We start from the raw sequence: 11,307 nt of genomic DNA on the forward strand, positions 1-11,307 counted from the left end.
GTCAAAACTGTAATTGCATGAACATTTTGTGTGAAGCAGTCCACTTATTTTTCAGAAGGGAGTGTAGTTATCATGCTAAGTTAGCATAAAACCTAGTCCATTATATGAGATAACATTAAATGTTATGTTTTCTTGCCTGATAATTAATAACAGGATATTATTTTCTGAGGGAAGGTGTTCAGTTTTAAATGCTTATTGTGGCTTAATAACAAATACATTTACCATCAATTATTCAGGAGTATAACTGATTTTCATTAATTTATTCTTACATATGTTTATGAACTTGCACTTGTGTGTGTCTAGGTGGGGCCACTTTTGTTACTATTGCTATGACAGCTCAGCTAGTTCATTCAGATTAGATATTGCTTATCTGTGTCTTTGATAATTAATATGTCTTTAACCTTGAATAACTTCTTTTAAGTGATAGACTAAAGTTCTTATCTGCAGTAAGATTTTCAAGATAGTTAAGAGATCAGTTTCACTTTTTATTCTGTGATCTTTTTATATGTAAATTTCCCAACTCTTTTATTCTTTCTTTCTTTCTTGTCTCTTCCCTTCTCTCCTCTGCTCTACTTTTTTCTTCATCTCAATTCCTCTCTTCTCTTATTTCTGTTACACTCTCCACCTTGTCCTTTTACACTTGCTCTTTTACTCTCACTTCTCTCATTTTCTAATGTTTAAGGCTTACACTTATCTTTGGGTTCTCTTCCACAGGCGTGACTTCTACAAGATTTTAGGTGTTCCAAAAACTGCAAATGTAAATCAGATTAAGAAAGCATACAGAAAGCTTGCCAAAGAATATCATCCAGACAAGAACAAAAATGATCCATCGGCAGAAGAGAAATTCAAGGAATTAGGAAATGCATACGAGGTGCTAGTTGATGAAGAGAAGCGACAAAAGTATGACAGGTGAGCTTGAAAGAGGTGATAATGATTAAAGAGATTTAGAAAAATGTGTTAGTTTATATTTAAGTAGTAGAAGGAGTGAATTCTTTCTGTTTCTTACATTAAGAGATAGAAGGAAATGTACATTTTAGGATTTTTGTTTGTTTTCTGTCATTTTGACTTGACTTAGATATTGCAGGTTTCCTCAAGTTTTATATCCTATTATTGACATACAAACTACTGTTGATTTGACAGTAGTTGATATTGACTGATAATTTCTGCAAGAGATCTGTGTTTTTTTTCATTATTATTACTTGGTATTCCTTACCAATGGGAGAGACAGATGATTATTTGATAATTAACAAGAAAATGGATAGAGACAGCAAAAGGGACTCAAGTGTGCCTAATCACCTCCCAATGGGTGGGTTCAAATACTTTTCAAATAATTTAGGATTGATGGATGCATCAAAGCTCTTCCTTTTCTTAGATACAGTATCTTTGTTATTTTTAATTTTTCACATATATCATTTAATTTCCAGCGAGTGGTTTTGGCCATAACTGCAATAATTTAGGAATTACAGCTCCTCCAATCTAGTCCTAGATCTCTTCTTAACCTCTTTCCTAGGAAAATTATGTTTACTTCATCCAAAATCATAGTTAAAATTTTACCCTGAAGCAGCAGCTAGTGCATGGAGCATGGTCCAGTATGGCACATGAAACTCCTGTCAACATTGGGTTAACAAAGTAAATCAGGATTTGCTCATAATTTTGTTTTTTAGTCATTAACCCATTCAATCTGGATGTTTCACTGCCATCACATGGCCCAAAATACTGGTATTAGGCTTATTTGAGTGAAGAGTCTCCCAGGTGTGCAGTTTGTAGGCAAGGCACACAATTTCTTGTATGGGGTAACAAGACTCAATGCCTCCCCTTTGCAATTGTATCTTCTCTTTTCTGCATAAGTGTTTTTAGCTTTTTTGCCATTTTCCAGTGTCCATGTTTGTTCTTTGATTTGCTTTATCCAGATGGTAAAATACATCCTTGCACCAACTACATATCATCCAAAACTCAGTGTAATAATAATAACAATAAGTAATACTGTTATTTGTCTTTTTTTTTTTTTTCCATAACATTCAGTTTTTTGTAATACAACCCATGCTGCTAGTCACAGCAGGCAAGAACTGGATCCTGAGCAGGGAAATAGTTTCCTTCTTGGAGCTAGCGCTCTTCTAGCAATAGCTCATGGATGGTACATTCCACACTAGTTTATCAATGGGAATAATGTAAAAGACCCTTCCTAAGTGCCCACTGAGGCTAATCACCCTACAGGATCTTTGTGCACTTGTGGAGAGTCTTCACCATCACCTTGGCCCTCAGCCAAAATTCTCATGATGGTGATATTCTGTCAACCTAGCCTTCAGCCAGTTTTTACCATGATACTATGTTCATATTACTAACCCCTCAAGTAAAAATTTTTCATGACGTGATGTTTGTGTCATCCAGATCATAGGGGTTAACATATGGTTCACACTTAACTAATGATAGGAACAACTATTACAATGAATGGATAATTAGCTTTAGAATTACACTTTCTTTCGATGGAATTGCTTTCAAAGAAGTATTTTTGAGTTAAATTTTTGTTATACTTCTAAGAATTTGAAGTGCTTGAGAAGCCTGTATTTATTTTCATGATTTTTACCTAGACCCACTAATGGTATTTTTTTCCTTTCTCTTACATTTTTAGATATTCCTTCATTCTTTTGTTTTTTGCATTTTTAGGTGTGGAGAGGAATGTGTAGCCAAGGAAGATGGCTTTGGAGGAATGGATCCTTTTGCCAGCTTTTTCGGTGACTTCGGATTTAGTTTTGGTGGGGGGCATCCCAGAGAGAGGGAAGTGCCAAGAGGTGGTGATATTACTATGGACATGATGGTCACACTGGAAGAACTATATGTAGGAAATTTTGTTGAGGTCAGTCTTTATATTTATTATATTCTCTCTCTCTTTATTCTCCAATGTCTCTCTCCCTCTATCTTTTCTTTCTTTCCTGTCTTTATTATTCTTTTGAAATGTGGGGATTACCCCCTGTGCACTTTACAAGTTGTGTGATTAGCCACGATGAGGTCTTAGTACTTTTGTGATTAATATCAATACAATCAGCTGTTTCATATATCATCTTAAATCTTTCAATGAAAGCATTTGCAACTTCATAATTTTCAGATGGTGCGCAACAAGCCAGTTCTAAGATCAGCATCAGGCACACGCAAATGCAACTGTCGTCAGGAGATGGTGACAAGACAGCTAGGCCCTGGCAGGTTCCAGATGACTCAGCAGCAAGTGTGTGATGAGTGTCCAAATGTCAAGTAAGTTGCATCTTATATTTAAGAACAAAATTGTTTTATGATTGATGGACTCTATAAAAACATTGATTAAAAAAATACTGTAATGAGGGATTAAATAACTATTTACAGCAATTTTGCCTAAAGGGACGACATGATAATAAATTTGATTATATCCATAGTTTTAATCTTAGTTATATTGTGATGTATGGATTTGGGGGGAGTAGACTTATGATGACATGTATTTCCAAAGGTGTTCTGACCATTTCCCTAAAAATACAAACCGCTCAAAATGTGGCATGCGGCTGTACGTCGCGGCAGCGCGCCAATGCGCTCTGAGGCGGTGATTCAGCTTGATGTATTCAAAGTCGGCGCGTTGCCATTGAACGCCAGGGCGTAGAGTTTTTTTTTTTTTAGTTTTCTACACCCATCACCAAGGGTGATCATTATATACAGCATTCTAATGATTTTAGTGCATAGATGCATGTGTTATAGTGAAAGTTTAACCCGATGCTGACGGGCCACACCTATTGTCATCATAACAAACCGCTCGGTCTGTGGGGTATGCCTGGACACATGTTCAGCTTGATGTAGTGAACTCCCATGCCCAGTGTCTGCCCATTGCCAGAAGTCTCTAGAGTTTAAAATTCTTAGGGTTTTTTTCACCCATCAGCATCAAACAATCTCTTAAAAAATTTATTTTCAGGCAATTGGTCTGAGAATACCTTTGGACATGTATAGCCCTATGTCTCATGTAGTAGTAAATATGGAAGTAAGGGACTCAGTCAAGCCATTGAATTCATCACTATTTTATCAATACCATTACCCTGGGAATTTAATATCCTTAAGTAAATCATAGAATATATATATCAGCATGTACTAAATTTATTTTTATCTTTCCTCCTCCTCCACATTATAATTGTTTCTCAAATTTACAGGTTGGTGAATGAAGAGCGAACTCTTGAGTTTGAAATTGAGCCTGGCATGGTTGATGGACAGGAACATCGTTTTATTGGTGAGGGAGAGCCCCATATTGATGGTGAACCTGGAGATCTTGTCATTCGAATCAAGACCCAGCCACATGAAAAGTGAGTTCATTATTACATTGTTATTACTCTTTAATCTTACTGTTGGTTTTGTTTTTCTTATATTTGTTAATATTCTTATTCATATTATTCTTGTTTGTAGCCTTATTCTCATTCTAATTCTTATGAATGTTAAATGTGAATTTCTGTAGTAGATGAAGTGGACACAATAGTAACAACTGCATAAGTAGTTTTTTTGCTGCAAAATTGAATCCACTGTCAGCAACAATAAGAAGTACCAAAGCAGTTCCTGTTCAAACCATATATACACCACTACCAGTTGGAAAATCTCTGGAAAAGAACACTACAAATCAGATAGTAGGAAATGATAGTTATGTTTTCTGGAAAAAGCTTAGAAGATTTTTGGATAGACTCCTTTATAGACTGTGCCTGTTTGTCATAAAAAAAACAGATGTGAAGTGAGCAAAAGATATTAGAAGGAAAGAGTGATTGTTAAATATTAAATTATGTTTTTTCATGAGTTGGAAAATATTTTAATATTGTTTGGAAGTTGGAAGGTAATTCTGAATGTTTTGATGGTCTTGACTATAACTGTTATTCAGGATTTATTTTATATGTTACTGATGTTTTCCCTTTTTGCATTATGTACTATGACTATTGCATGGTCATATATAAATGTGTAGCTTGAACTACATATTTTTATATTTTACCATAACCTTGGCATCAAGATGAAGACTTTTTGTACTACTTTATATACATATACCTATATATATATATTTTGTTCCATGACTGTTTTTAATGCATTGCAGGTTTGAGAGAAAAGGTGATGACCTGTATACCAATGTCACATTGTCTCTTCAAGAGGCATTGCTAGGGTTTGAGTTGGACATTGAACATTTGGATAAGCACAAGGTATGTCAAATACAAAGCAAAGTGTGAAGTTAAGCTTTAGTAGATGATCCCTTCCCCAATCCCTTGCTCTTTGTTGTCATGGGGGTGCTAAGGAGATGGAGACTGAGGCTCAATTTTGGGGATTACCCTTATCTTGGAGCATAGCCCTCACTTCAATTCATTTTGCAATTTTTCTTCTCCCCTTTTCCTTTTTCTTCTTTTTTCCTTTTTCTTCTCTTCTTCATCCCCTTCTGTCCACTTCCTAAGGTGTGAGAGCCATTACGGAAGGATGAAAGGCTGGCTTTGTGTCAGTCCTGAATGGCCTCCAGGAGCCATGGACACGCACTCCTTTGACCACGGCATGGACTACTGATACTAATGTTTGCATTCTGAGTCATCCACCCAGGTCATGACTCATTACCCCTTCCTCTCCCAACATACTCCACAACACCTCCTACTGCACAGTCTTCTTCATCTTTTAACCCCTCCCCCCTTACTACTCTTCACCCTCATTATCCTTTTCCCACAGTACTACCTCACTCCACACCACCCCCTCTTCCTCCCAACCTTCTTGTACTGCTTATACCTATGCAAACTTTTTGAGTCTCTTTTTCGCCCAGCCAAGTGCAGTCAATTCTTTGTGATTTACCTTACAGCCCCTTACACTGACAATACTCTTCCAACAGTGTCTCAAAAAAAAGCTAGGCAAAGTTTCTTTTCACAGTTGTTCCAATTGTTCATGCCTTGTCAGTTACATGTGTGCTGTGTGGTGCAGTGGTAGTGATCATGTCTAGCAATCTTGCTGACCTCCATTCAAATCCCTTGCCGCCAGTGGATGGGAACTGGTGGCAAGGGATTTGCACACAGTGGGTAATTTAGAAGCAAAATAAAACAGACAGCTTGTCAGACCAAGAATATCCATTGTAACAAATGGAATAAAGTTAAATTATTTATTTATAATTATTTACATCAAAGTCCCAAGCTCATGCATTATCTACCCTGACTGACTTCACAAGTATTTTTACATAGGTATGACCTCTCCCATCTTGATGAAAATCCAAGTTGGCAACTTCCAACCTAATCCCTGCCTCATCTCTTTTATTCATTGCAATTACTCAATATCTTTTTCATTTTGTATAATTTCTTTACTATTGTTGTTACTGAACCATATTCAAAGAAAAGGCACTAAAATTACATTTACCATGGAATATTGCACAACTTGTTGGGGTAAAAAAAAAATGGGGCAGAGCTAATGATATCACCACGTTTAGCCAATAAGAGTGCACCATGAGATATCAAATATAGCTAGATACATAATTATTTGTATAATTTACTCAATACTGTTATACTTAACAGAAATAAAACCAAAATTCCCTGCTTTTATTTGTGATTACTAAAACTTCCTCACCATTAATAGCCGTCGGTATACTCTAGGGAAAAAGTAAATTTTGTTTTTGGGTTCAACAGGCTATGTGGAATTGGAGTTACCTGGTTATATGTACCTTGGGCAAACCTATTCCTACCCAACCTCACTACTTCATTAGTACTTGTACTGAAACTGTGTCCATTTCCCAGACTAACTTTCCTGTCTATCTCAAGGACTGGTCAGACAGTGAAAACGACCTATCTCATTGATTATGATGCAGTGGCAGTATAGTGCTATACTATTCCTCCCAGAAGGCAGCATATGTCCAGCACTAATATTGCCTCCCCCATTAAGTTTATATTGATAGTGTCCTCCCTCTCCAGTCATAATGACCCCTTCCCCATCAGTGTCAAATATGCGGGCATTTTGGCCACCCAGCCAAACAGTGTTGTTCCATAGCCCACTAAACTCCTTTTGCCCAACTTGGTTATGACCATTCAAATTGCTCTGCTCAATCATGTATGTGTGCCAATTGTGGTGGCTTCCATACTGTATTTTATGAAGCTTCCTTGCTTACAACCTCGAATATGAGGTAGCAGATTCAGACTAGGCCTCACCTTATGAGGCCAGACAGGAAGCATGCTGATGAGGTTTTTCTCTCTACCTGTTCCAAAACTGTCCTTCACTCCACTCCTCTCCCATCTTCTCAAGATGTCTCAGGTATTCCCTCCCAGTATTTCTTCCCTCTACCTTGAACCATCCTACCTCTAAACCCTCTCTCCCCCAGTCAAATTCCTTTTCCAGTCTAAATCCAGATACTCCCATCACTATCACTTCCTCAATGCCTACCCCTCCTCCTTCTCACTTTACCTGTCACACCAAGCAATCTAAACGTTCTACCCCATCATCTACCACATCCTCTCCTACACCTAGCTCTTCTTCTGCTCCTCGGATATCTATCCCCTCTTCTCCTCCTCACAGATTTCCCACCCAGCTCCCATCCAGAAACTCTTGAAGACCTCCAAAACTTCCTAAACATGACCCAGAAAATGCTATGTTCCCTTATCCACCCTCCCACTACATTCAAGGTATTTGCCAATATCCATCCACCTCCTCTTCAAGTTCCCCCTACAACTCTTCTTCCTCCCCTTCCCCATGTGCACCATCCCCTCTTCTTTCCCCATTATCCTTACTGCTCCCACTGGGATACTCATGCAAATCCCTTATGTCGCAGCAGTGTCCTTCTCCTGATCCTTTCTCTCTTGACGTTCTTCCTGGTACTTCACCAACTTCACCTGTTCCCATTCCCTGGATTCTTATCCTACTTCTCCAACCACTATTTATACCCTTATTACCTGTTGATTCTTTCATAATAGCTCTTTTGCAGTTTTCCTCACACAATGTCTTTCTTCTTTAGACACGTAGATACTCTCCAGTTGCTCTACTCTCTTAACCTTTTTCACTACCCGACTATCATATAGCGCTCTACAACCTTTGACATCTAACAAATTCTATCCTAATCATCAACTCGTTTTTTATCCTTTTCACCATAATACTTTTACCATAGTTTCATATGACCTTTGATGTCTAGCACATTTATTTGTTTTATCCATTAACCATTTAGTAAATGATACCTAATGCATGTAGCTTGGCATTTCATTATAAAAGATATAATTAAAGCTGTCCAGAGTGCTGCTTTGTCTTCACCAGTTTACTTTTGCAGGTTCACATTGTACGAGAGAAACCTACATGGCCTGGGGCTCGTATCCGCAAGAAGGGAGAGGGGATGCCCAATTATGAAAATAACAATCTATTTGGTACTTTATATATCACATTTGATGTAGAGTTCCCCAAATCAGAATTTTCACAAGCAGACAAAGATGGTAAGTTCATTTATTTTTATATACATATATATATTATATATTATATATTATATATTATATATTATATATTATATATTATATATAATATATAATATATAATATATAATATATAATATATATATATATACATATACATATACATATACATATACATATACATATACATATACATATACATATACATATATACATATACATATACATATACATATACATATACATATACATATACATATACATATACATATACATATACATATACATATACATATACATATACATATACATATACATATATACATATATACCTATATACCTATATACATATATACATATATACCTATATACCTATATACCTATATACCTATATACCTATATACCTATATACCTATATACATATACATATACATATACATATACATATACATATACATATACATATACATATACATATACATATACATATACATATATATATATATATATATATATATATATATAATATATGATATATGATATATGATATATAATATATACTATATAATATATACTATATATATGTAATCAGTGGTTCCCTGCCTTTTTACACTTGACCCCATTCTCAAATATCTAATACACCCACAAGCCACTCTCCGTTAACTACATATTTTTAAAAGTCTGTTCAAGCTTTATTTACCAAACAGTATCCACTTGAAGGCATGGTGTATATATATTCATAGTATGAAATCTTATAAGCACCTAGCAAATTGACCTCTGACACTTTTCCTCAAGGCTTCACAACTCTCCTGCTGATTCTGTGACATGTCTTTGGGAACCACTGATATATATGTAAAAAAAAAAAAAAAATCTTTTTTTCCTTTTTCTTTTCCTTTTTTTTTCTTTTCATTTCTTTCATTGCTTTCCCTTTTTTTCTGTTTCTTTCTTTCTTTTTCTTTATTTTTATTTTTATTTTTTTATTTTTCTTTCTTTCTTTTTTTTTCTTTTTCTTTCCTTTCTTTCTTTCTTTCTTTCTTTCTTTCTTTTGTCTTTCTTTGTCTTTCTTTCTTTTTTCTTTTTCCTTTCCTTTTTCTTTTTTTTTCTTTTTCTTTCCTTTTCTTTCTTTCTATCTTCCTTCCTTACCTTCCTTCCTTCCTTCCTTCCTTCCTTCCTTCCTTCCTAGCTTCCTTAAAATGAGTGACTATAATTTGAAATAAATATTTGCAAATTTTGTTTCAGTTTAACTTGTAGAGAACAGATATGCATTATATATGCTACTTATATTTACAGATTTAGCACATAAGTTATTCTAATATGCAGTTTTTTTTTTTTTTCCACAGAGCTATCAAGGATATTGAATCAAGAATCCATAGGCCTAGTATACAATGGCCTAAGGGGGTACTGATCTCAGCAATAAACTAGGGCTTTTGTATATGTTGTTATTATATTTATGTGTGGGGATTGCCTAAGAATAATAACTGAGAATGAATGGTCACTTTTGTGTGCATTATTTAGCACATTCGACTTTTGTAGGAATGAAGTTGAAATTTCTAAGTTTAAAGAGAACACCACAAAATTGCAGTACACAGTATACAGTAACATCATTTCCCGTTAATATACATCTTGGTACAAGATTTGTATGATTTTGTTGCTTTGATATCAGTATCAAAGAAGTTATTTTTTTATTGCTTTGTTAAATGTCATTATCATCTAATACTCTTTCTTTTATATGTCTTGAGAGAGAAGTAAACTCAGGTTTGAGGATCATATGCTTTTGTGTTTGGTAATTGTTTCATAAAGTTGGCACAATGAATGTCATATTCATACAAGAAGGAAACAGACATTTGCACATTGTAAATTTTATTTTCCATTAATATTATTTTTATCTTTATTGTTATTATTGACATCACATATTACTGAAATTAAAGACTTTATTTACAAAATCCTAGTTGATTAACCCACTCACTATCACTGAAATCCATAGATTATCTGAAAAATGTAAGTATTTTGCATAGTATGGATATGTGTAAACATGTATGTATGGGTACACACACACACTCACACACTCACACACTCACTCTCACTCTCACTCTCAGTCTCACTCTCTCACTCTCTCACTCTCTCACTCTCTCACTCTCTCTCTCTCTCTCTCTCTCTCTCTCTCTCTCTCTCTCTCTCTCTCTCTCTCTCTCTCTCTCTCTCTCTCGTACACATTGACATTTACACGTAAATATGTATACATTTACATGATGCACAAATGGAGCAGGCTCAAGGAATATTACAAGAATGGGTAAATAAAAGTGCCATTTTTGGTATATCCTCTTTCTATTTTTTTTTTAGAATATTTCAGTTGAGAAAACCTTGATAAGTTCCTGACCTATATGTTTATCCCATTGTATCCCCAATATACCAACCACAAATGATGCGCTTAATCATTTTTTAAATACTTTGTGAGAGAAGGCATTAAAAGAAACCAGTGTGACGAGTAATGCTTGAAGCAGACAGACATAGCGTGAAGCAGACAGGCAGGTTTTCTTTCGCCATCATATCTGTCTGTACATGTGTGTTGATTTAGCCTGTGATTAACTATTTTTGAGGCCAAACTTTAACCCCTTGCCAATGGGTACGATGTGGAGACACGTGCTATGCCCACTGTGAGTACTTGTTTGATTGTTTTTACACATAGATGGCTACACTTGTACTAAGTCACCAATGAGCCAATTACGAGTACTGCTTGTCTTGCCCGTTCACCCATTTCTTTGATTTATGAAATATGTTACGTTATCTTATTTTGCTGTTACTAATATTAAAAGACATTATAATAATTATAATGTTTATAATAAAGAAAACACCATCGATATTCATAGCACTTGTAAAAAATATGTTTTTCCCGCCAATTCAAATCAGGTACGGTCACAAGGTC

At 35.3% G+C, this 11,307-nt stretch overlaps 1 protein-coding gene across 1 annotated transcript in view; it reads left to right on the plus strand.

The window, feature by feature from the left end:
• LOC125042642 (dnaJ homolog shv-like) overlaps window positions 1–10,327 on the plus strand; it is an 11,654-nt gene extending 1,327 nt beyond the window's left edge. Inside the window, exons 2-8 of the mRNA XM_047638419.1 lie at window positions 715–909; window positions 2,665–2,854; window positions 3,104–3,246; window positions 4,161–4,310; window positions 5,078–5,180; window positions 8,249–8,408; window positions 9,725–10,327. Of these exons, the coding sequence (XP_047494375.1) occupies window positions 715–909; window positions 2,665–2,854; window positions 3,104–3,246; window positions 4,161–4,310; window positions 5,078–5,180; window positions 8,249–8,408; window positions 9,725–9,789 (1,006 nt within the window). The 3' untranslated portion in view covers window positions 9,790–10,327. The remainder of the gene's footprint in view (window positions 1–714; window positions 910–2,664; window positions 2,855–3,103; window positions 3,247–4,160; window positions 4,311–5,077; window positions 5,181–8,248; window positions 8,409–9,724) is intronic.
• Window positions 10,328–11,307: the final 980 nt, after the last annotated feature.

Source organism: Penaeus chinensis, chromosome 3 (assembly GCF_019202785.1).
Source record: "Penaeus chinensis breed Huanghai No. 1 chromosome 3, ASM1920278v2, whole genome shotgun sequence".
Lineage (NCBI taxonomy): Eukaryota > Metazoa > Arthropoda > Malacostraca > Decapoda > Penaeidae > Penaeus > Penaeus chinensis.